General features: G+C 46.2%; 1 protein-coding gene across 2 annotated transcripts in view; it reads left to right on the forward strand.

Annotated features, from left to right (window-relative positions):
• Window positions 1-26574, forward strand: part of ELK3 (ETS transcription factor ELK3) — a 69835-nt gene that overhangs the window by 10467 nt on the left and 32794 nt on the right. Inside the window, exon 2 of one of the 2 annotated variants that reach the window (XM_065937153.1) lies at window positions 17283-17491. The exons of the other annotated variant lie outside the window; for it this stretch is intronic. Within the exon in view, the coding sequence (XP_065793225.1) occupies window positions 17285-17491 (207 nt within the window). The 5' untranslated portion in view covers window positions 17283-17284. The remainder of the gene's footprint in view (window positions 1-17282; window positions 17492-26574) is intronic. 2 annotated transcript variants of the gene reach the window in all.

The raw sequence follows: 26574 nt of genomic DNA on the forward strand, positions 1-26574 counted from the left end.
CATTCTCTGAAACAATGAAATGCCTTTTGCTTGCCATTTTACCTTCATGCCATTGTAGTTTTGCTTCATGTTAAAATGAGCTTTATTAGCAGTCGTTTGGATTTAGAAGAAACACTGTATTTTGGCACCATACTCGTCATATATAGCTAAACTTGATATCTCTACAAAAATGTGGGAGAGAATTCTTCATATGGAGACAGTAAAGCTATAAAAGTGAGATTCTACCTTCATGACTTTAGATGCAGCTAAAATCCCCCGCAGATGTCCACCACATGAGCAGGTGATGATATTTTGAAGACTGCAGAGTCACTGTTTTTTATAGATCCCTTCCAATGTGAATATATTATCATACCAGATTTATGTATAAATGTTGAGGCTGTGAATTTGCATTTTCTAAACCATGCCAAGCATTTTGTCAAGAAGAGCACTCAAGAGAAGTGGTGATGCTCAAGTAAGTGCGGATCTTTGCTTAGGTAGCCACCCCTGGAAGGCAGCTCTTTTGTGCTTCTCCAGAATCCCTAAAGAAGATGTCACAAATACCAGGAACTTGTCACTATTTTTGTAACAGTACTATATTTAGTAAGGCCCCCAAAACTAGCTAACGTTAGTCAATATATCCCAGCCAGATTTTGACATTTTCAGAAACCAGCACATTTTGTGAAATGTTACACTTCAGAAAAAGGAAAGGGGAAAGGTTTATATTTATATTATTATTAGACATTTGTAAACAGTTAAAAAATGCTGTAACATTTCTAACACCAATCATATACTTCTAAACAATGTCAAGATCAGCTAAGTAGTATCATTTTCTATTTTTAGAAGACATGGAAAATGGTTTTGGTGGACTTATTCCAGGAAAAGGGAAAGATAACTTTACCAGGGGTGTTAATGTTGGTGACCATTTTTCTTTTTAGTGACCTAGGCTTTCAGATATGATTGAAGAAAGGATGCTTTTAAAAAAAACCCTTTATTTGGAGTATGATTGCTTCGCAATGTGGTGGTATTTTCTGCTGTACAGCGAAATAAATCAGTCACACGCATACATAGATCCTCTCGTTTGGATTTTACGGAGAACAGTGTGGAGGTTCCTTAAAAAATTAAAAATAGAACTATCATATGATCCAGCAATCCTGCTCCTGGGCATATACCCGGAGGAAACCATTCCAAAGGATACATTCACCCTAATGTTTATTGCTGCACTATTTACAATAGCCAGGACATGGAGGAAATGATACTTTATTTTAAGTTCCGTAGAGAAGACAAGAGAGTTTCCAAGTGTCTCCGGGAAGACCGCAGCTCTCTCCCTCTCCTGGCCGATGCCAGGGCTCTCTGGGAAGGAGAGCTGGAAGGAGGGGGTCAAGGGTCCCTTTTGCTCCATCCCGTTCCCAAGGTCAGGAGCCTGATGTGTCGCGTGTGCGCGAGAAGCAGTCTCTGGCCAAGAGAGGTGTTCAGATGATGGTGGTAAGTGGAATTGAGATGGACTGAAACGACCTATGGGAGGCTTTGGTCAGACAGAGGAGCAGAAGCAGTGGTCACCGTGGAGAGAATTTGGGGGACGGGAGATCAGGGCCACAAGGGAAGGGGAAGCTCCGAGCCTTCCCCCCACCCCGGGGGAAGCGAGGGAGGTCGAAATGCCTGCAGATGTTGGAGGTAGCCCAGACCGAGTGCATTCAGACCGGGGAAAGGGGAAGATGCACAGATGGTTACCTTTCTGCCAGGAAATGCCCGACCCTGCAGCTGGACGGGGACACGAAGCACAGCTGTGCAGATTTCCTGGTCCCCACGGTCCCTGGGGGCCCTTCTGCGAGGAAGGGATGGTGTTGCAGGCCACTCCTGACCCCACCCGGGACTCCTTCCTCCCTGGCCCTGGTGTCGGCCCTGTGTGTGTGTGTGTGTGTGTGTGTGTGTACACACGTGTGAGAGAGACCAGGCAGATGTGATGTTGATCATTTGTGTGGGTGCATTGAAGGAATGGCCTGGGGACCAAGGACACAGTTGTTAAGCAAAATATTGCTGGTCACCATTGATGGAAAAAGCACACTGTCCAGAGTTTTAATTAGCAGAGTTTATGACATGACTTTTGTTTAATTCAACATGCTTTATCTTGCCTTTTCTCTCTCTCTCTCTCTCTCTCTCTCTCTCTCTCTCTCTCTCTCTCTCTCTCTTGTTTCCACTGGGTGGTGCTGCAGGAATTCCTACCTTTGCCTTGAATCTACCCTTCCCAGAAAGACGCCTCTAAAGCATAATAGGAGGAAGTCAGTCCTGATTTAGAAAGATTTTACAGTTTCAACACAATAGTGGAGTTTGGAGGATGCTCTGGCAGGAAATGTCTCAGTTTCTGGATGTGGAAAAACCACCATCATATTGTATCATGCAAAACTGTTCTGACTGCACTCTGTATATACTTGTGGGCTTTACCAACTTACTATTTAGCACAGAAAAGCTTTCAACTTTGTCTGAAAGGTTATGGTTTCATCCTAGTAGAAGTGGCATGTGAGATTTCTTTTATTTTTGATTTTCGTAAAACTAAAAGTAGGTAACTAAACATTTTCTGCCTTAAACTTAGTTCAGGCAACCACAGATTTTAAAAGAATCTCTCTGTGAAGGCTTTATTTGAAGCTGAAGGTATTCCCTTTTTGTTTTAAAGATCATTTAGACAGCATATTGATCAAAAGGATATCTTAGATTTCTACTTTTGAAATACTCTTCATCAAAGAACAGTAGTTTGTAGTTTGCTAACCCTGTATGGAGCAGGGTTAGGGTTGGTCTTACTTAAAAAGTTGAAACAGAGAAATTAACATTCTTCCCTGAGATCATGCAACTCCTCAAGGTCATGACTATGTTTAGAATTTATATGTTCTGACATCCAGTGTTTCTCCTTGCACACAGGATTGAATTTTATTAACAGTACAGAAATGTAGGGAAAAGATTCTTCCATTCAAAGGCCTATGAAATATAAGAATCAGGGGGTAGTGTGGAAGAAGAGTGCCCACTGGAAATTAGGGAGCTCGTTAAATTGAAGCTCAAACTTAAGAACACTTAGCAAGGTTTTAAGTAAGTTTTACTCAATGCAAAACACCTTTTTTATTCTATGTGCATGTCATGAGACGCCATGAGATCCCACGTTAAGCTTTCTTAGAACCTGAAACAGGGCTTCCCCAGAGATGTTGGTTTTTTAAAAAGATGTTTTTAGCCTCCGCTGGGTGCTCGCCGAGTCCAGTGGGTCACGTCTTTTTAGTGGGGTCCCCAGCCTGCCCCTGTTCTCAGCGATGTGTTTCTCATGAGTCATGTTGTTACATGAAATGCATGCGGGTTTGGGGCTCTGCTTGGCGGCCAGGTGAGATCACCTACCTTTCATTTCCCGTGTTCCTCTCCTGATCCACCATCTAGCGCACGTATACACACCGAACGGGAGGATGTCTTTCCTATTGAGAAAGACCTAAATAATAGAAGGCACAGTTTCTTATCATCAAGAGGCAACCTTGGTTATTTAGCATTGGATGAAGCTGCCCTGTATTGAAACTGATAGTAGATCTTTTAAAAAAGGAAACTTTTTGTTTTTGTTTTTAAATGATGGAGTGGGTTCAAACTCCCTTAGAACCACTTGGAACAACTGGAATCACAAAAGCAAAACCAGAAATGAACAAGGAAACCTCTTGATTTGATTTCTCATGGGAATGTTAACTGTATTTTCCTCTGTGTTAAAATGGGACGTTTCTCTTAGTTGCTGTAAGGTGTGCACATAAGAAATGAAACCTCTGCTGGGGGAACTGTGTGTGGTGATTAAGAAGCTGGACTCAGAACCCAGGTGCACCTGGATACGAGTCTCTGTTTTCCCACAATACTCCTGTGGCTGGAGCATCTTATTCTATGTCATTAAATCATGGAGTATCCAATTTAGGCAACGTGTATAATGCCTGGTACACAGTAAATGCTCGTCGCATGTTAACATTAAAAACAAAGTTACTCTTTAAGGAAGAAATTGTGTTTTTTTGGTAGAAGCCCTATTTTTGAAAATTCCATGGACACTCAGTATTGCTGGTGGGGGAAGATGTAGCTAACATTTCCTTTAGACTGGGGCTCTCTGAGATTTATAAATTATCCTTAGGCTCTAAATATATCTTTTTTTCCCCACTAGAGAATGTTAGATTCTCAAAAAGGGTCCATGGACCAAACACAGGAGGAAGATACTGCCCTGAAGATGAGTGTGTGTGTCTATTCTCTGGATATATTAGTAATTGTATGTTTTAGGTTGACTATAGGAGATTGCTGGTATTTGACTGTTTTCGACCCATGAAAACAATATCATATGGTTCAACCTAATAGCTGTGTGGTTAAGAACATAATTTAAAATAGCATCATAATGAGAAATTATAATGAGGGGTAATTATAATTTATTTTCATATGTTACTTATCAAAGCCTCAAAAGTCAGAATTCATCTGACAGCCTTGAACTGCTAGTAATCATCATGATATACAATAACTTCTGCTATGTACAGTACTAGCAAGTGGTCTTAAACTTTCACTGGGGACTTAGTAGTAGTTTTATCACATTGAATGCATCATTTTTCTATCTCCATATGGCTTTTGATCCAAATGAGTACTGTTAGGAGAATTCGCTCAGTGTTTCCCGTGCTGAATTCATACGGTTAACTACTCTGGGGAAGGGAAAAGTCTCGAGATGTTCCCTTGGGCAATGGGCACAGCAGTGTTCTTTCAGAAAGCAGAGTTGGCCGTTGTTTTGGGGGTTAAAACAGAGCTGACACACAAGGCAAAATGAAACCAGAGCTGCAATTACAAAGTGGGACAGATGTAGGAGGCCAGGTTTCCTGTGGCCCATTTTCCAGTTTCCTGCCTACAACCTGCAGAAGAGGAAGCTGAATGTTACCAAGTGTGAGAACTGGAGGGAGATGTGCTTCAAGCCAGAATTAAGATCCTTGAAAACAACGCAGACAACAAAAACAACTGCAAAGAAAGTGAAGGTTTGGGTTTTAGTCCAAAAATGTCTGGGAAGGAGCAATCCATCTGTTTAAAGAAAAGGCATTCTCATCAGAGCCTGGGCTTTTTGAGGGGGAGCACCCCCTCTATGGGGGGACCTGGGGAGTGTCCCAGGTTGTAGGAACCTCTGATTTTTTATAGCCCTACTTATCTTTCAAGATGTGGTCTGGTTTTTTAATACCATTGGTTACCTGAAAAGATTTTCTCTGCAGTGCCCAGGACTTCTGAGTCTGTTTTTTGGGGCATGTTGATACACAAGGGAGGTAAATGTGATTAACCGATTGGCTGTAATGAACTACAGCCCCACTTTGGGAGGGCTGGGTGACCAGTTGGCCGCTTTGATCTAGCAGGCTTCTGTTCCCTTAACTGCCCAATAAAATGGTGTCTGATGTTTTCAAAGAAGAGATTAATTAAATGGAGATGTGTATATATGTGGAGGACTATAGATCACACACTATTTGTGTGGCTACCTGACTGTAAGCCATCTGGGGAGATGCCAGAGAAGTGGGCAAGTCCATCTTTCTCCCAAGAAAAAAGGAGAAAAATAAAATCCTTCTATGTCTGGGCTCTTTAGCAGGTGATAGAAGAGTCTCTGAAGTCAGATATTACAGTCCCTATCTTAAAGGGAAAGAAATCGAGATTCATGATGCTTTTTTATTGAATGCCCATCATTTACCAGGTGCTGTGCTGGAATTGCTGGATGACACTGATGTAGTGATGGTCATCGTTCAGTTGCTCAGTCATGTCCAACTGTCTTGTGACCCGTGGACTGTAGCCCACCAGGCTCCTCTGTCCATGGCCTTTCCCAGGCAAGAATACTGGAGTGGGTTGCCATCTCCTCCTCCAGGGGATCTGATGGCCAGCAAGAAATAGCCCCCTCGGTGGGAGGCTTGTTCAAGGCTTCACGGAAGGCACAGATGCAACAGCATCTAAGCCCTGGGGAAGTCTCACAGTGTACAGGGCGCTTTGCTGCGCTTTTTCTATACACCATCTCATTTAGATCGACCCATTTGTTTCTTTCAGGTGCAGAGAAATAGGTGGGTGCTTCTGGGACAACCAGTTATTTCATTTATTTTTTAACCCTGTGGATTAAGATCACCACGTCCCCTTCTGGCACAGGAAGAACAAACTCAGTACCAGGAATATTAGGAAGTTTGGAGATGTTGCCAAATTTAGAGACCCAAAGAGTATCCATCCATGCCAGGCAACCTAGAGTGAGAATAGGCCCTTTCTTATCTGCCTGTGGGCCTAGTCTGAAAGATGTGGGGTGAGCTAGGACTGGATGTGCAGTGGAGGGGATGGGTGGGCTGGGAAATGGTGGGGCATGGTCTGAATATACAGATGTGGCAGAAAGCAGAATGGTTGGAACCTACTTTCCCAGCTGGAGTTAATGTAGCCATCCATTTACTTTTCCAAAGGAAATTCACCCTATAAAAGTCACCAGCAAACCAGCTGAGTTGCTTCCCATATACCCACAGACAACACATAGTTTCAGAAGGAAAGAGGAGTGGATTTTATGCGCAGTAAACAGCAGGTGGTGGTATTATAGTGGCTGTTAGTGACTTCCCCAGAAAAAATCTTTCTCTGTCCTCAGAATGATTTGAAAAACATTGTGAACTGCAAAAGGTATTTAAAAGAAAAAGGCTGAGCGATGACTGCTTTCCCTCTTTTCTTGCTCACTCTGCTCCTTAAGGGGGCCTTCCTAGGTGGTGGTGGTGTCAATGAGGGAGACCCGGGTTCTACCCCTAGGTTGGGAAGATCCCCTGGAGGAGCGCACGGCAATCCACTCCAGTGTTCTTGCCTGGAGAATCCCATGGACAGAGGAGCCTGGTGGGCTACAGTCCATGGGGTCATAAAGAGTCGGACATGACTGAAGAGACTTAGGTCACACACGCTGCTCTTTAAAGCATGGACAATCTGCAAATAGTCACAGGATGAATGAGAATGTAAACATTTTTAATAGATAAAAAGAGCCTCGAGGGACATGAATTTAGCCTCACAGATTAGCATTTTTTTACATACAGTGGTTGACGAGAATTAAAATGTCTTTTGAAAATACATGTCAATAATCTTAATTTCACCTTCTCAAAAATAATATAAAAAAGACTTCCGTTTGTGTTGCTCAGTTACCAAATATTAATCCTTATTGACTTAATGCCCTAAAATTATTCTGTGCCAAGTTACTGCTGACCTCAAATAGTACAAATTGTTGTTTTCCAATTCCCTGCCTTAAGTACAGGTTTTTGTTTTAATGGGATGGTTTCTGACATTTCTCTACAGAAACATTTAGTAGATATTCTGGGCAGAGGAATTGAAATTCAGAGAATTTTCAGTACTGAGTGTTCAAGTTTCATCCTGACTTCTCTAACTCTGCAAGTTTTAACAAGCAAAAAGATGTCAACTTGCTGAACACCTAGTTTGTTTCTTTCTCAGGAGTTTTACTCCTTTCCTTGGGCTCATTTCTAACTGGTTTTTTTATAAGTTGGCTAAAAGTTTTCTAGTTCCCACAATATATAAGCTTTACAAAGACAATTTTTCTGAACCCTCTAAACTCTAGCTCAGGGTAGCTTAAAACAATGAAACTAGAAACATGCAAAGAGAAGCCTTAGGTTGCCACAGATAGGAAGAAGAGCAAATAAGCGGGTATTTCAGCTTCTAAGAATGGAAGCAGAAACCTCAGGCTTTGCCTACGCACTCTGAGCGGCTCTGTCTCACGTTAGGATGTCTGGCGCCACCTTGCGGCAGAACGACTGCCATCAAGAAGCGGAGCACATCTGCTCGGGAGGAGGCAGCCTGAGAGGGGTCGGGGCAGGACTAGGTTTGGGAGGGGTGGTGCTGAAGCTTAGAACAGTTTGCAGAAATCCTCTTTGTACAGACCCCCACAAATTATAACTACGACATCACTAGAGCCCCTAGACTGGTGCAAAGTGATGGTCCCTGAGGCATTGGCTTCACCAGGAGCCCTCGGTGCAGGGAGAGAAGGTGATGCTGGTGGCCGTGGGCTGGGACTGATTCTCCTGGCATCCTGGCCGCTGCTGGAGGCTTGGTGGCGGCTGAAGGAGCACGGTACCCTTCGCTACCTGATGGACTTACCTGCTGCTTTGCTTGAGGTATAGTTGATTTACAACGTTAGTTTCCATTGTACAGCAAAGTGAGCAAACATTTTATAGGTTAAACTCCATTTGTAGTTATTATGAAATCTTGGCGATATTCCCTGTGCTGCACAATCCATCCTTGTGGCTCATTTATTTTACTGATGGTCATTCAGCAGTTATGATTCTGGTGTTTCCATGAGAGGGAGTAGGCACATGTCCTTCTACTCCACCATCTTGTCTCCGCCCCTTGGTTATTTATTTTATGCACAGTAGTCTGTGGTCCTATCTTATCCCTTCCTCCCTGCCCCTTACTATTGGTAACCACTGGTTTGTACCTATGGGTCTTGGGTGGACTTTGTTTTTCAGGCATGAGTTGGAGGTTGTTTCTGCGCAGGTTACATGGCCGTCTCATCCAGGCCTGCACACTGATTCTTGCTTTGGACTTTAGCCATCACTGGCTGCTCCCACCCCTGCCCTGTCCATGGTGCAGAACTTCTTCCTCTTTAGTTCAGTTCAGTTGTGTCCAACTCTTTATGACCCCATGGACTGCAGCATGCCAGGCCTCCCTGTCCATCACCAACTCCTGGAGTCCACCCAAACCCATGTCCATCGAGTTGGTGATGCCACCCAACCATCTCATCCTCTGTCGTCCCCTTCTCCTCCCACCTTCAATCTTTCCCAGCATCAGGGTTTTTTCAAATGAGTCAGTTCTTTGCATCAGATGGCCAATGTATTGGAGTTTCAGCTTCAGCGTCAGTCCTTACAATGAATATTCAGGACTGATTTCCTTTAGGATGGACTGGTTGGATCTCCTTGCAGTCCAAGGGACTCTCAAGAGTCTTCTCCAACACCACAGTTCAAAAGCATCAATTCTTCGGTGCTCAGCTTTCCTTATAGTCCAACTCTCACATCCATACATGGCTACTGGAAAAACCATAGCTTTGACTATACGGACCTTTGTTGGCAAAGTAATGTCTCTGCTTTTTAATGTGCTGTCTAGGTTGGTCATAACTTTTCTTCTAAGGAGCAAACGTCTTTTAATTTCATGGCTGCAGTCACTATCTGCAGTGATTCTGGAACCCCCAAAAATAAAGTCTGTCACTGTTTCCATTGTTTCCCCATCTATTTGCCATGAAGGGATGGGACCAGATGCCATGATCTTAGTTTTCTGAATGTTGAGCTTTAAGCCAGCTTTTTCACTCTCCTCTTTCACTTTCATCAAGAAGCTCTTTAGTTCTTTTTCTCTTTCTGCCATAAGGGTGGTGTCATCTGCATATCTGAGTTTATTGATATTTCTCCTGGCAATTTTGATTCCAGCTTGTGCTTCATCCAACCCATAAAATACTCTCATAATGTACTCTTACTCTTTCCTCTTATCCTTTTCTTTTTGAAGGTGAAAGAGAGTTCTTTTCTTGCCTTCCACCCCCTAGAACTTCAAATGCTCTCCTAGGCAAGACTTTCTCCTGATGACACAACTCCATGAATTGTAAATCTGTATCAGAACCTGGTTCTTATGACCCAACAGAAGCTAAATGTTAACAAGGAAAGGGGAGAAATTACGGGCGCATCCTCTGAACAGAACTCTAGCTTTAAGCTTTTGAAGGAGGGGCTTTGGTCAAACCCTGTCACCCTTTTCAGATTTTGCTCACCCTTTTGTTCAAGGCTCTGCTCAAGCTCACTGCGCTAGCAAGCCGCCTCCAGTAGCCTGCTCCCAGTCCTGATACTGATGCGAGTTCCTTGCTCTTGGTGGGAGGCGGTGTAACAGTGGTTAAAGGCACAGACAGGCCTGTACGAAACTCAGTCTCACTCATTCATTCATTTGACAGGGGGCAGAGGGAGGCACCATCGGGGACGAGAGTGATCAGTATATTCAGTCTATAGCATCCTTCCCTTTGAGACTCCCTCCAGATTAAAGAGTGAATCAAGGATACTATCTGTGTTCTTTAAAGACAAAAAGAGTTGAAAACACAGAATGAGGGTGGAAAGTGACAGCTCAGAGTCTGCCTGAATGTCCCTCCCTCCTCCTCCGTGCCGTGGACAAGCTCTTCATGCTTGGTCCACCTCCACCGTGAGCTGCCCGGGGAATGCTCCCCAGTTGGGCTTCATCTTCACAAGTGGTGCCATCACGGCTGTCCCTTGGGTCATCATTTTAGAGCCCTTCTTCTATCCCATTTGGAGCCAATGGTTCTTGTCTCCTTAACTCCCTTCCCTGCTCCAGGGACACAAAATAGATCAGGGCAGAGCTAGTCCCAAGGGAGATGTGAGCGCCCAAGGGCTGTCTTTGCTAGAGAAACACCTTGGAAGCTTCAGGACAAGCATTTTACACCAGGGTTTCTTAAGCTGGAGGCAGCAGATATGTGTTCAGGGATCTGAGTTTTCTGCCAGAAGTTTTAAAAATCTGTTTTTTGACTTTTAAAAATATTGACATATAGTTGATTGACAATGTTGTGTTAGTTTCAGGTACACACAGTGTGATTCATTTTATATATATTCTTTTTCAGATTCTTTTCCATTGTAGACTATTACAAGATGGTGAATATAGTTCCCTGTGCTATGCAGTAGGTCTTTGTTATTTATTTTATATATAGCAGTGTGTGTCTGTTGATGTTTTTTCATCTTTTGATGATAGTCTTTTTAAAAACCCACATAAACATATTCTAGGTCACCTTATAAACAACAGTCACCGAAGAGCTGAAGATTCTTCCTCGATTTCAGCGCCTGTTGTGGAATCATTGCCTGATGAACAAAGAACCAAGGTGGATATGGTATCTAAATGATGCCTTTGAGCTAGCTGAAGGCCTGATATCCTCACAACATGATCTATGAAGAAGTTTCTCTGTTGCTTAAGAAATAATAGTAAACTTTGGAATAACCAAGTGTAGTTCAAGGGCATCCTTAGTAACTCATGTAATCCTTGCAGCAGCCCTGTAAGGGAGATACCTTTATCATCATCATCTCCATTTTCCTTATTTTCTGTGCCATTGAGGCACAGAAAGGTTAAGTAACTTAACCAAAGTCCCTCAGCCAAATAGGACCAGTACTTAAATTTGAACCCAGATAGTCTGGCTCTGAATCTGCTCTTCCTCACTGTGTAGCCTTCTAAGTAGACAGAAGCAGTTCACCCTCTCATCTGCTGCAAGTTGTAGAAAATAATTATGCTTCCACAAAAAACTGTGCATTGCCTAGACTCTAATCTCCTCTGGAGGATGTGATTCTGGTTTTATGGAAGGTATTTTGCAATCTATTAATTAGAGATAGCTGATAGCAAAAATAATTATTGTCTATAGGTATGCAAATTGTCTCCTATCTTGTAGAGTTCAGTTAACTCCTCTCTCACCCCTGTTTGTGCATTCATTTCAATATTCCTAATTTATAAATGCCTTTATTATTCAAATTCTTTTTTGAACTCGTTAGAACCCCTGCCAAGTTCCCTGGTTGACTAATGAGTGAAATAAAATCTTTAACATGTCTTCATTTTATATCTGTAGGAGAGCCACGATTTTACCCATTTTGAAAATTATTTTTTAACAAAGGTATTTCTCGGCCCTTAGCTTCTCGATGAGGCCTTCCATGACCTTGTGCGCACACACCCCAGGCTCCCACCCCCTTAACCTGCTCTGGTTGCCTTTCCCTGTGACACTGTTTTTCCAAAATACTGTGTTTTAATAGTCATGTGTTTGTTGTTTATGGCCTGCCTTCTCCCATTAGAATGTAAGATTCATGAAGACAGAGGTCTTCATCTCCTGTGTCTCTGATGTGTCCCAAATACCCAGAGAGTGTCTTGGCATTAAATGGATACTCAAAAAAATTGAAAAAGGTGGAGAGAGAATTGAGCCTCTCCTCTTTGTAGGGTATAATTGTATGAATACATCTTACTCAAAATAACTTACATGACCATAACTTCTGTGTTGGTTGCCTCTCAACCAAGCATCATGTGTCATATGTAAGATTAATTGTTAATTTGCATAGGGTGGGAGCGATCAGCTGGTTGTATAAGAACTATACAAGGTTGTACAGTTGTATACAAAGTTGTATACAACTATATAAGGTTGTATAAGAACTATAAACCTTGAGGCACTTATATCCATTTTTCTTCTTAATATTGAAGGGAGACTGTAATAACATATTTAGTGAAGATGATTTGCCCACATGAGGACCTGTTAATTTTTTGCCTCCTGCTCCTTCCAAAGGAGGGATGTGTGTTATTCAGATTTGACAAACTGTTTTAAATGATCTATCCTCCGCCATGGCAATATCTAGGCTATAAATTACAGAGAAGGAACAGCTGGGGCAAATAGCAGGTAGCTCTGCTCTCTGGAGAGGCCTGGAAGAGGCCTTGTCAGATGCTGTGACCATGGTCTTGGGTTAGTTCCAGTAGAAGTGCTGAGAGAGAAACCATCTGCAGCGGGCGGCAGGGTTGAGATGCAGTCAGGGAGGGTACAGAGAGTATCTAATGTGGAGGGCATCTCTTCCAGTAAGAGCAGTGATGTTTCACAGTGGATCCTCCTAAACATAAAAGTGCAGAGCTTAATGTTCACATTAAGCGTGGCATTATGAGCACTATAAAATTTAAAGAATCTTTCAATCAATAAAAATTTAACCTTGATAAAAGAGGAAAAAATAAGAATAGAATCATGTGCTTTCCGTGAAATTAAAAAGAATTTAAAACCATCAGTCAATGATTTTTGCAGCTCTCAAATTATTTTATGAGATTTTAAGATTTCAAAGGATCATGTGTTCATATGAAACATTAAATTTTATAGACTCTTGGAAAAAGGAAAGAATGGCATTACCATACCTGATAAAATTTTGTCCATTCAAAATAAGGTCTAAGGGGGATAAAAGAGTAACATTTTCTAGTCAGCTGAAAGTTTGATTTGGGAAAATTTTTTTAAAGCAAATTATAGCATTTCTTTCATGTATTGTACATAATTTAAGTGGAGAGTTGTGGGAAGTCAGCTAAATGAGGCTAGGCTGATGAAGCATATTAAGTTAAAGCAGACCCCTGCTTGTATAACAATGTATCAAACATAAATCTCAACTATCAGTGCTTTCTTGAGCTTTTTATTTAGTAAGAGGCACAGGATGCTGCCTGAATTATACACATTCTTCATAATGGCAGCCAGATACACTGGACTTGATTGTACCTTCATGTTAAGACATAGGACTTTATTAAGGAGTCTAGGCATCAAGGAATTAATTAAAAAAAAAAAAAAACACTAAATATATATATATATATATTTTTGGTGAGAGGTATATTAATTTTGATCAATTTGCTACTATGTGTTGGTGGTTGGGGGGAGAGTGTGTTCCGCAGCCATGCGTGAGACGCTTCTTTGCCAGTTCCTTGAGGCAGGCAGAGTTTGTAGCTGGCAAAGGTGTGAAGCATGACTGTACGTAAAAACAATTATGTAAATGATGACACTTCATCACAAGTTACTGAGGTTGGAACTAAGATCAAGGAGACGCTGAGTATCTTAGTGGTGGCGACCACAGCGGTGAGATCAGTGGCTGACCCGTCCACCCCAAGCCCTGCGTGTTCCCACTGCCTCGCGTGCACTCGGCCATTTCCATCACCAGGGAGGGTGGGGCGGGTGGAGGCCAGAGTGGCCGTGGGGGGCCCGCTGTCGCCCAGCACGACTTCTGCCAAGTGTGGAGGTGGGTGGCAGATGTTTGTCGCTGTGATAAGCTCGTGGGGAAATGTTTCTGAGGCTCACCTCTGAGTAGCGTGTGGCTGGGTGTTGCACAGAGAGGGCTTGTGTGACTGCACGCTGGCGGAAGCTGGCGGACCCAGCGGCGTGGAGTGGCTGGAGGGCTGGAGAAGGAGAATGGGCCGTCCGCGGCGGGTTTGCCGTGCGTTAGGCAGGAGCGGCTCGATGGCTCCGTCACCTCCGGTGCAGCCCTGTTACTCACATCCACCCTCTGGGGAATCCTCCCACCCTCAGCGGTAGCCTGGCTCCGACAGCTCCATGTGGGAGAGTGACCGGGCAGGACGGGGCCGCTCCTCCGCCCACCCCGCCTTGCCAAAGCTCTGAGTGTGTGCGGGCAGCCCTCTGGTGCCTGGTGCTCGGCTTATGCTGCTCCTTGGCCCAGCTCGGCAACTCTAGAAATCTGGCAGGGCCCTGACGAGGGTGTCCGTGTCCCTAGCCTTTGCTCCTCTGCCTCTTCACTTTCCTCTCATATCTCCCTTTTCCTTCCCTCTTTCCTCCTTTTAGCTTTGCTGAGGGCCAAGCCGTAGCACCTATGGTCATTTATGTGGCCCACTTGTAACCCTCAGAGTAAAGACAGGATTGGCCAATCCCCCTGCATATCATGCGTTTTCATGCCTAGACACACCTCATGATTGTGAATGTAAGTTTACAGTGTAAAGATATTGTGCCCCAGCAAAGGGAGTTTTTTAGACTAAGACATTGTAATAGTCAGCTCTTGCTGCTATGATGCTGCGTAACAAACAGCCTGAGAGTCACTGGTATCCGGCAACATTTATTTCCCTCGTTGGTTGACCGCAGGGGCACTGCTTCAGACTGTGATTTGTGTGACTTTGCTCCAGGTTTTGAGTCGAGCTCAGATTGGCTCCGCATGTCTCATTTTTGGGCCACAGCCTCACAGTAGTAACAGGAACATAAGAGGGAAGGCGCAAACATTGGAAGCCTCTTAGACCTCAGCTGAGAAATGGCACATTGTCATTTCCGCTCATCATTCCATTGGCCAAATCAAATAGCGTGGCCATCCCCAAATATCCGTGGGATGTGGGAAAAGTACTCTACCCATTCTGGGGCACTGCTGCACGCTCACTTGAAAGGAGGAAGGAGTGGAAGATTGAGAACAGTTATCTGGTCTACCCTGCAGTAGGTCCTCATTGTTTATGCCTGGGGCACATGGCTCCAATACACGGGGTTGGAGTGCCATGGGAAGGGATTCCAGGAAGCACAGAAAGCTCTGAGGAGTCCTGGTTGGGAGAAGCACTAAGCGTGGAACACATGGAGATGTTTACATTGTCCTCCTGTTCCATCAGGAACGTGATGGCTCATATCAGAGGTGGGGAGGTGCGAGCGGCTAGAGCCCCCGGCCCAGGAATCCCTTCCATCAGACCTCCAAACCCACTGGCAGCCTTCTGCCCTTTGGAGCAGGTTCCTCCGAGCATCCACTCTAAAATTTTAGAGATATTTGAAAGCTTACTGCCTGAAGGGTTTGGGTGTGAAAATGCCGAAGAATCTGAGACCGCTGTTAGTGATTCTTAGTGCCAGTGATGGGGAGGACGCTGTGGGCCATCCTCAAATAATCGCAAGCTCATATTCGGAGCTGGAGCTGGCGGGTTGCTGCGTGTGCATCACAGTGGTTGTGTTTATGAGACTCATGAGATACAAAAGGTGGTTTTAATCCAACGAGGAAGTGATTTACTGTCTTACAGACTGAGTGGCCATTGTGGTGAAGATTGATTTCTGAAAAGAATATCTCCTTTAAAGAGCCGTAAATAAAAAGTGTCCTATGGGTATTTGAAGAACATTACTATTCTGTTTCTCTTTAACTGAGAAGCCCATGTTGCTCAGAGAAACAGTAAAATGTGTTCTTTTGGCTGAACATGTGAAAGGAAATAAGGAAATAAATACTTATTGGAAAGGTAGGTATTTTTCACATGAATTCCCATGTGGAAAGGGAGAAAAATGATTGGTCAGTCTGAAAGCTGCCCCTTTAAGAGAAATGCAGGAGAGGAGGTGTGGAGTTGACAGAAATGTTGGTACAGATACGTCTCCCTGCGGCTGTTACTCCGGCTTCTGGGTCTCCCAGCGTTGTGCGCTTCTCACTGCACCCTAGTTCCTGTCGCCCTGGCTGCCTCCTGGGGCTTCAGTGTTCCCTGTCTGCATCACGGCACCATCCCTACTTCTCTCTGGCTTTGTCTGCACCTCACAACTGGCCTTCGAAGCTTCTATCTGTGCCAAAAGCCAGCGTTCCACCCTCTGGACATCCTGGGCTTCCTCATTCCAGCATCCTTCCCAGATTGAAACCCAGGGCACTTCACGTGTCCAGTCATGAGGGTTTAGCTATGATGAAGCTCTGAGACCAGCCCAACCGCCTCTGCTTTTCTGATGTGCAGTTGTTGATGAGACAAATGGGCATTGTTGCTGTTATTTTTACAATCAGAACCCATTGCCATGAAAGTCTTCAAATGTCTGAAGTTGGGAACTGCCTGGGAGAGTGAGAAAAAATTTCCTTGAGAAGGTCCCGTATCAACTGGGTAGTGCTGGATGAGCAGGATTTCACCAAACTCCGAAGCTGAGGAACAGCATTTTAGAAGGAGCAGCATTTACAAAGTCCTTGACAGAGTCAAGGGGAAAAGATAACATTTTTTATAGGCTTCCTTCTCATAGTGAAGAAAAGAGTGCATTTCCCATCTCTGTGCTTGTGACAGTGGTGGGCTTTTTTTTTTTTTTTGACTGTGCAGGGTCTTATTTACACATGTGGGATCTTTAGTTGTGGCATGCGAACTCTTAGCTGTGGCATGTGAGATCTAGTTCCCTGACCAGGGATCGAACCCAGGCCCCCTGCACTGGGAGCGCAGAATCTAAGACTGCCAGGGAAGTCCCACAAAAGGTGTCTGTTTCTGCAACGTGACAAGTGCCTGAGAAAGAGACCAACTCTTTAAGTGGCAGTAACTGATTCCTCAGGTCTTTAAGCATGTATTGGTGGGGCATTGGGCGGGGTTATCAGAGCACTGGGAATACAGAAAGTAACCTAACAAAGTCCCTTCTTAGAGAAGCTCCTCACGCAGCACACCTATTGGTATACCCCCGGCCCCTACTAACCGCACTTAGCGGCTCCGGTGCTTCATCCAGGTAACAGCCTAGAGGCTGACCGACGCGGGGGCTGATAGGATGAACGGTCCAGACACCATGTCCGTCGCATGGGCAGTCGTGTGTATGAGGACTGATTCAGGAAGAGGCAGTCCGTCCATCGTTTTTCATGTCACTCCCAGTGTAACCCCTGTGGGGATGTGTGCGGCGGGTCCCGGGGCCACAGGGCGTCCCTGTATTTTGAATCGTGGCTGCTTGCAGACATGCAGCCAGACGTGACTCAGCCTGGCGGTGGGGATGGACGGGAAGGTCCCTTGCCGAGGTGCACGGGCGGGGCGCGGCCGGGGTGCCCCCCGGCCTCGGCAGCTGCACTCACCGCCCTCCCCCCCACCCCCAGGTATGGAGAGTGCAATCACACTGTGGCAGTTCCTGTTGCAGCTGCTGCTGGACCAGAAGCATGAGCACCTGATCTGCTGGACCTCCAACGATGGTGAATTCAAGCTGCTCAAGGCAGAAGAAGTGGCCAAGCTGTGGGGACTCCGGAAAAACAAGACGAACATGAACTATGACAAGCTGAGCAGAGCCCTGCGGTACTATTATGACAAGGTAAACCTCCGCCGTCTCGGGGGGCTGTCCCGGGGCGGGGGGCCCACCCTCAGAGCCGGCTGAGGACAGCGGGAAATAGCGCACCGTGCGTGTGCGCACGCGCGTGCTCAGCCACAGCCGGCTCTTTGCGACCCGGTGGACTGGTAGCCCACCGCGCCCCTCCGTGCACGGGATTTTCCAGGCAGGAATACTGGAGTGGCTCGCCATTTCCTTCTCCAGGGAGTGTGCCGTGAAGGGCATCAAACAGGGGCTGTCGATGCAAGTTTGGTTGCTGTTTAAGAAAGGCTGTGCTATAGGGACTTTTTTCTGGCAGCCCTTTAGGTGGTGGTGTTTTTGTTGTTTAATCTCATAAGTCGTGTCCACCTCTTTCTCGACCCCATGGAGTGTAGCCCGCCAGGCTCCTCTGTCCACGGGATTTCCCAGGCAAGAATACTGGAGTGGGTTGTCCTTTCCTTCTCTAAGGGATCTTTCCCACCCAGGGATTGAACCTGCATCTCCCGCATTGCCAGGTGAGTTTTTTATCACTTAGCCACCAGGGAGGCCCGCCCTTTAGGTGTTACTGTGGGTCACATTCTGTTGCCTCTGCATTTTCTTCTGTGGTTGCTGCAAAATTTTTCTCACAATAGAAATTAGATGCAGGGAGGTTCTGGGGCCTCCGTCATAGGTAGAGTGACAGAATGAATGTGACAATCGAGAAAGTCTGTTTATCCTGTCTGGTTTGTGACTCACTCAAACAGGCTTTTCCAGGGTGGGGAGGGGGTGGTACCTGGGGCAAGCTATGTAACATTTGGGTGCCTGCTGTCCTCATTTATAAAATGGGGCTCAAATAGTGTGGGCTCAGGACTGCTGTGTGGAACTAAACAAGCCAGCATATGTGGAACACTTAGAGCAATGCTTGGTACTTGGGGATCGCGACTTCGTGGGAAACCTCGCTAATTAAAAGCAAAACCACTCTCATGTTTAAGTCCCGGAAATAAGTCAAAGTGCTCTATTAATGATAACACAGCATAGTTTCCAAAGCCTGGACAGTCGGAGTGAGCTGTAATGCGTTTCTGGAAAAGCAATTGATGTGCCTGCTGGGGCAAAATTATTGCTCTCGAGGGGTAATTATTTCAGACCTGTAATTGTTGACCATTTCTGTGTGGAGCTATTGTTGCTGAATGTTTAGCCTCATAGACATAAAGATTTGGAGTCCTAATAAGGGTAAGCTTTTGTTCCGGTTTTACTATTCATGTTGAAAGGTGAATTTAAAACTGATTTAAATATTAGTTCCTGAACTATCTTTAGTGCCTTCCTCCTGCCAGCCTCTTTGGAATTCAAGACAGAAGGATTACACATTTCAGGAAGTGGAGGCATCGTTAATTATAAAGTGTTCCTTTATATGATCGTAATTGCATATGATTATGTCATTGAAATGTTAAAGGTGCTTCCCTTTAATGTAGCAATTAATTAATGCCGGCTTAATGCAGAGTCCTATCAAGATGTATAAAGCACTTCTCACAAATTGCACTGTCTGGAAGCCTCACAGATGGTTTATTGTTTTGCCTTTTCCCAGGTTCTAAGTCACAGTGAGAACTGGGGCCCTCTGAAGGAAAACTGTCATCTTGCTGGCTGGCAGAATGCCTAAGAGCATGACTTTGAGACTGACAAAAAAAACAAAGTGATTTTATAGTTTTAAATCAAGGCATCACAGAAAAGGGATTCGGGGTCTGTGACTTGGTTTCCCCTTTTTCACATGGCCCAGGCATCGGGACGGAGGACTGGGACTTCAGCCCAAAGAGAGAGCAGAGCCTTAAGGTGACTTCCCCAAGAGACAGGCCAAGTCGTGCAGTCCAGTCTACGTCTGATATCCCTTGGGCAGACTTTTAAACCTCTGGGGAGAGCAGTTTCAGATTCTGCAGTCACCCTGCATGCTTTGTTCTGCCTGGTCTCCACACCCCCTGAGCCTGTGTGCGGGCATCTCTTCCTTTATAGGTAAGGTCGTGGGCCTTCGATGGGAACCTTGCCCACAGTCCTGCGGCCAGAGCGCGGTAGAGCCAGGGTGCCCACGTTCCTGCCCGGAAGGCACACGCTCTGCCATCTGAGCTGTTTGTTTCCCATGCCTCTGAGCACCTGACCTCCAGGTGGGCAATCACACAGCACGAAGGTGTCGCAGCCCTGGACGTTTCTGCTTTTCATGGAGCACCCCGGGTCTGAGTGGCCAGTGTGGCCTGCTCACCCTCCTGCTGGCGGAGCGAAGGTCTTGCCATGTGACCATCGTGCCGGCAGCTCACGCTGAGAGCGAGGGCCAGCGTGGCTCTTGTCCAGGTACCGGGCAGGCTCGGCTACCAGGAGAAGATGCCCTTCCTCCTTGGGAACACACACACCGTGTGCTGTGTGTGCACGCGGCCGTTTGACTCTCTCTTGAGACCTGCAATGGTCATTAGACACTGAATACAGGGTTGTTGGTTTTTTAATCCGATTTTTTAAAATTTTTAAGTTATTTATTTATTTCGGCCATGCTGGGTTTGATAGTTGCACCAAGCAGGCTTAGTCGCCCTGAGGCACATGGGCTCTTAATTCCCCGACCAGTGATCGAACTCGTGACCCCTGCATTGGAAGTTGGATTCTTCATCACTGCACCTCGAGGGGAGTCCTGACACCAGACACTAAATATAGTTTGAAGTGAAAAGAAAAGGAGGGAGGACATGGGGAGGAGCGGGAGAAGAGAGGAGGGGGCCTGAGTGAGTGAGGGGAAAGAAAGAACAGAAAGGGGGAAGAAGTGGAAGAAGAGATGAAAGAAGGTTAAAAAGGTGTATTTTACATTTTGTGATGAACACTTTTTCAGTTTTGTCAGTGTGATTCTAGGACTCTGTGTATAAGTTGAATGGTATGAAATTGGCAATATCTGACTATGTTTGATCCACAAAAACGGCAGTCTTCATGGTCCGTTCTCTCACCTGGGAGTCGGGGAAGGTCTCTGTGATGTGGAGCCCCTGGCCACGCGGGCACCTCGCTGGGCCCCATCCTCACTGCCTGTGCTTCTCACGGTCCCCCAGCCCTCCTGTGACCCTGCCCGCCTTGCAGTGCCTTCCTCGGTCCCTGTCCTCCTTGCCCCCTCCCCTCCCGCGCGGCCCCCTTGCCCAGAACCTGCTCTGCACGTGGCACGGTTAGGGGACAGCCCACCTCGCCAGCTGCTGCTTTGTTCCTGTCGTCTTCCCTCCTCTCTGCCGGCTTGCGTCTCTTCACTGTTGGCTGAAACTGCACATCCCTTGGTTTCTCCTAATAGGCAAGTTTTCCCGCCAGAGGAAGCAGGCATGAGGATATCGTTGTTTTTATATGCTGCATGTTACATTTTTAACCCATTCTAATACTTAGAAATGGGCAGAGGGTATAAGTGGAAAATGTATGCAGAACTTTGCAGAAGACATCAGAGAACAACGTATGGGCTAAGGTACCAGGCTGGGGCTGAGGCTGTTTAATCCTTGTTCCTCTCTGTGGGAGAAGGTGAGGGTGGGATGTTTCAAAAGAACAGCATGTATATTATCTATGGTGAAACAGATCACCAGCCCAGGTGAGATGCATGGGACAAGTGCTCGGGCCTGGTGCACTGGGAAGACCCAGAGAGTCGGGTGGAGAGGGAGGTGGGAGGGGGGATCAGGATGGGGAATACGTGTAACTCTATGGCTGATTCATGTCAATGTATGACAAAACCCACTGAAATGTTGTGAAGTAATTAGCCTCCAACTAATTAAAAAAAAAAAAAATCCTTGTTTCTCAAGAGGATGCCCTCAAGTCCCACGCCCCCCAGCACCGGGCAGATTATCACAGTGAGAACTACGATAATAGCATTAACTCTGGGCTACATGGTTTGGATTTAAATCCAGCTCCATGACTAAGTGCTTTGCCTAATTTCTCTTGGCCTCAACTTTAGTTTCTGTAAAATGGGTATAAGAGTAGAGACTATGTCATAGTATTGTGGTAGGGATTAGCTAAGTTAACACATGGTTAGGGCTGAACCTCTTGATGAAGGTGAAAGAGGACAGTGAAAACGCTGGCCTAAAACTCAACATTCAAAAAATGAAGGTCATGGTATCCAGTCCCATCCCTTCGTGGCAAATAGATGGGGAAACTATGGAAAAAGTAACAGACTTTATTTTCTTGGGCTCCAAAATCACTCCAGATGGTGACTGCAGCCATGAAATTAAAAGCTGCTTGCTCCTTGGAAGAAAAGCCATGACAAACCTAGACAGTGTATTAAAAAGCAGAGACATTACTTTGCTGACAAGGGTCCGTCTAGTCAAAGCTATGGTTTTTCCAATAGGCATGTGTGGATTTGAGAATTGGACTATAAAAAACGCTGAGCACTGAAGAATTGATTCCTTTTAACTGTGGTGTTGGAGAAGACTCTTGAGAGTCCCTCGGACTGCAAGAACCTCAAACCAGTCAGTCCTAAAGGAAATCAGTCCTGAATATTGACTAAAAGGACTGATGGCTGAAGCTGAAGCTCTAATACTTTGGCCACGTGATGCGAAGGGCCGACTCATTAGAAAAGACCCTGATGCTGGGAAAGATTGAAGGCAGGAAGAGAAGGGGATGACAGAGGATGAGATGGTTGGATGGCATCACTGACTGGATGGACAGGAGTTTGAGCAAGCTCCAGGAGTTGGTGAAGGACAGGGAGGCCTGACGTGCTGTAGTTCATGGGGTCGGAAAAAGTCGGACACGACTGAGCGAATGAATGAAACAGGGCTAAGAACAGTACCTGAGCATGTTCAGTGCTGCCAAGTGCTAAGCCACAATAATAATGCAGAGGCTAGTTCCCTGAGCACTTATTTTAAAAGTTCAGGCAGGTGCCAAGAAGAAAGTTAGGACTTTTGTGCCTGCGTCCTGCCCCACACCGGGGTGGGCGTGGGCCGCGCATGTCCTGGGTGTTACAGCTCTTCTTGCTCATGCTAAGACATGCTTTGTGCTGGTTTTTTTTTTTTTTTTTTTTTTTTTAAATATTTGTTTATTTATTTTTGGCTCTGTTGGGTCTTGGTTGTGACACGTGGATCTTCGTTGCCGCGTGTGCTCTCCAGCTGTGGTGTGCAGACACAGTTGCCCCTTAGCACGTGGCATCTCAGTTCCCCGACCAGGCACTGAACCTGTGTCCCCTGCATTGGAAGGTAGATTCTTAACCACTTAGACCACCAGGGAAGTCCCTGCAGTGCTATTTAATACTATTTTGGCTGATTTGAAAATTAAGCTTTCACAGATGCCTTCATATTTCAATGACACCTCCCGCCCCTCCTAATCAGACACTTCCCCGTGCTTCCCCGGGGGCAAGCCTCCCCTCCCCGTGCTCCCTTTGTGGTCACCGCCATCCTGGTAGAGTCCTACCGTGTCTCCGTCCCTGGGTCTCGGATCCCTGATGGGGAAGTGGGCACCGAAAAGCCCCTTCCTCCCTGGATTGTGTGAGGCGTGTGTGTGAGCACGCGCTCGGGTGCTCAGCACCTGGCTGTGGTTCAGTTGTCCGTCGGGTCCGACTCTGCGACCCCATGGCCTGCAGCACACCGGGCCTCCCTGTCCATCACCAACACCCGGAGTTCACCCAAACCCATGTCCATCGAGTCGGAGATGCCATCCAACCATCTCATCCTCTGTCGTCCCCTTCTCCCCCTGCCCTCAGTCTTTTCCAGCATCAGGGTCTTTTCCAATGAGTTGGTTGGTCTCATCAGGTGGCTAAGATATTGGAGTTCCAGCATCAGTCCTTCCAGCGAATGCTGAGGGCTGATTTCCTTTAGGACGGACTGGTTGATCAGCACCTGGTAAGCACACGATGAAAATGCCCGTCGTTTCTCTTAGCTGTGTTTGTGAGGCTGACTGCCTGGCGGTGCAGCTGTTTGTCTCTGTGACATTCACAGAGCCATCTGCACCATAGGCTCCGGGCTTACCCACTGTCGTCTCTCCGGTGCTCTGCACAGCGTCTGGCACATACCCGGGGCTCAGTAAGTACTGGAAGCAATGAATTAGCAAACGGATAACATGGTGAAGCGGCCTCTACCCAGATTCAAATCACCTCTATCATGAAAGTCAACACTAAATACGTGTTAGAAAAAAGTTACTGCCTTCCGGTTATTGTATTAATTATCTAGAGCTACAGTAACAATTTGCCACTAAGTGGGGGGCTGTAAACTGCAGATATTTGTTCTGCAGTTCTGGGGGCTAGAAGCTGAAGTCAGGGTGTCAGCAGGACCATATTCCTTCTGAGACTTGGGTGGGATCCTTCCTCACCTCTCCTGAGCTCCAGGCGGTGGTCGCCAGTCCTTGGCATTCCTCAACTTGTAGCTCCGGTCTCTGCCTCTGTCATCTCATCGCATCGCTCCCCGTGTCTTAAAAGGACACGAGGTGTACTGCATTAGAGTCCACCCTCAGTACCGCATCTTAACTCGCTCACCTCTGTGAAGTCACATCCACAGGTCCTGTGACTAGGCTTTCCCCTACGCTTTTGGGGAGCACACTTCAACCCATATGATGTATATGATTTCTCACACTCCTGGGCTTGCCTTTAGATTTTCACAATTACGCACCAAGGGAGAGCTTTGGAGATTGTGGTTTGAGTCAGCGAATCCTGAAGGATCATTGTTCCTGTGACATGTTCAGCAGCTCGATTCAGCTGCAGGTGTGAAACTAGACTGTGAATGGAGCGTCACAGTATGTTTACCGTGGACTGGGCGCTGTGCTGGGTCCCCAGGGTGGAACCAAGGCCGTGAAGATGAGCCCCGCCTTAGAGGCTTTCCGAGTCTCTGGAAATTCGGGGGTTCCCTGCCCTGAAAGAGCAGAGGACTTTAATACAAGACACAGATTAGAAGAAAAACCTACTGGCCCCAACGGCCCCAATCCTGGGTTTGTAAAAAAACACAGTATGCAAAGCACAGTGAAAGAAGGTATGCCTATATAATTAGAACCACCCAGAAGCTGTTAATGGAGAAGGCAATGGCACCCCACTCCAGTACTCTTGCCTGGAAAATCCCATGGACGGAGGAGCCTGGTGGGCTGCAGTCTATGGGGTCACAAAGAGTCGGATACGACCAAGCGACTTCACTTTCACTTTTCGCTTGCATGCCTCGGAGAAGTTAATGGCAGCCCACTCCAGTACTCTTGCCTGGAGAATCCCGGGGATGGGGGAGCCTGGTGGGACATAATTGAAGTGACTTAGCTGCGGCAGCAGCAGCTGTTCAAGAAGTCACTCAATGCCCTGAGTCCTAGGTTGGAAACACGCAGGTCATGAGAGGACACCTGTGTCTGAGCCCATGAAGGGCAGAACCCAGAGTGGACGGAGGCCTAAACAGGATGCTCAGTGCATGCCTGGGCATTTCACTGTCGTCTCCTACCAAACAGCTTGTTTTGCTGTCTTGCTGTGAGCCTCAGAGGTGGACTGGTTCATTGCATCAGTAGTTCATTTTGGGGGTACATTTTGGGGGTAGGGTTTTTTCTCTTCTTAGGTTTAAACTGAGTCTTCCAGAAGGTACTTCTACAGCCTGATGTAGACATAAGGATTTCTCAGAGATTTTATTTATTAAATAGTTTAGCAACTCTTAATAACATCAGGCAGACTTGGTTTTAAAATCTCTTGTCCTGGGGTGGGGAAGAGAAGTGTCTGGACCCAGAACACACGTGTCTCTGGCCCTGAGTGCTGCCGGCACCCATGGGCAAAGTGTGAGGGGGGTGGGGAACCCCTCGGATTCACAGCATTTACTCGCTTCATGAACAGCTTCTGTGTGGTTTCTAATTATACAGGCATACCTCGTTTTATTGCACTTTGCAGAAACTGCACTTCTTTACGAATTGAAAGTTTGTGGCAACCCTGTGTGGAATGAGTCTGGTAATTCTCACGGTGTTTCAGACGATTTTATTAGTATTACGTTTGTCATAGTGATCTGTGATCAGTGATCTTTGATGTCACTATTTCAAAAAGATTGACTTGCTCAAATGATGGTTAGCATTTGTCTTAATCAATAAAGTAGTTTAAAGGTATATAAGTGTTGTTTTTTCAGATATAATGCTGTTGTACACTTAAGAGACTATAGTATAGTATAAATATAGCTTTTATGCAGACTGTGAAACGAAAAAGCTTGTGTCTCACTTTATTGCAATAGTTGCCTTAGTGTGATGGTCACTTTATTGATGGGGATCTGGAGAACCAAGCCTGTGGTATCTCTGAGAGATGCCTGTACATCCTTCTCTAGTTGGTATGGCCGCTTTCTGTCCTCTCTGCCTTTTCTTCTATGGTTAGGCCATTCCTTTGAAAACATACTCCCTGCCCTTGAGTGGTTTAGCAGCTGCTCAGGGAGACAAACACGAAAACCAGTTATGATAGGAAAGCGCTGACTTGGCCGATTCTGGCGTCTCCCTTGCAGTAAGGTGTTAGTCACGTCCAACTCTCTTTAGAGACCCCATGCACTAGAACCCACAAGCTCCTCTTTCCTTGGAATTCTCCAGGCAAGAATACTGGAATGGGTTGCCATGCCTTTCCCTAGGGGATCTTCCCAACCCAGGGATTGAAACCTGGTCTCCTGCGCTGCAGGCAGTTCTTTACCGTCTGAGCCACCAGGGAAGCCTGTAAAGACGGGCTGCCTTTCTTTAAAAAAAAAAAGCTGCCAGGGGTCCAGATATCTGACCCAGGTCTGGAAGAGTAAGAGCACATGTACCAGACTGACAAAAGGAGGGGAGGGATATGCTGAGGAAAGGACCAGCATGTGCAAAGACCGGGCGGTGTGGAAGAGTCTGAGCGTTTGCTTAGGGAAGGAGGGAGGGATGAGATGGCAAGAGTGAGCGGGGGATGAACGTGAGGGCAAGGGCAGCGGAGAGCCAGTACAGGGCTGTCAGCGAGAGAGTGCCAGGGTCAGGCTTGCATTTTAGAAATAAACATCCGTGTTTCCTGTGACTCCTCGTGACATCGGTGCTGTCGCAGTCCGACTCCATAGCCCCGATCTTTGTGGCTAACTGGTACCAGTTGATTGCTGTCTGCTGGCCGAGCTGGTGCCGTCACACCTTCCGCATCAGAGCTGCATGCCCCCCTCTAGAACTGACCGAGCGCGAGGGGGAGAGAAGGGACAGGG

This window comes from Muntiacus reevesi, chromosome 1 (assembly GCF_963930625.1).
Source record: "Muntiacus reevesi chromosome 1, mMunRee1.1, whole genome shotgun sequence".
In the NCBI taxonomy this organism is placed as follows: domain Eukaryota; kingdom Metazoa; phylum Chordata; class Mammalia; order Artiodactyla; family Cervidae; genus Muntiacus; species Muntiacus reevesi.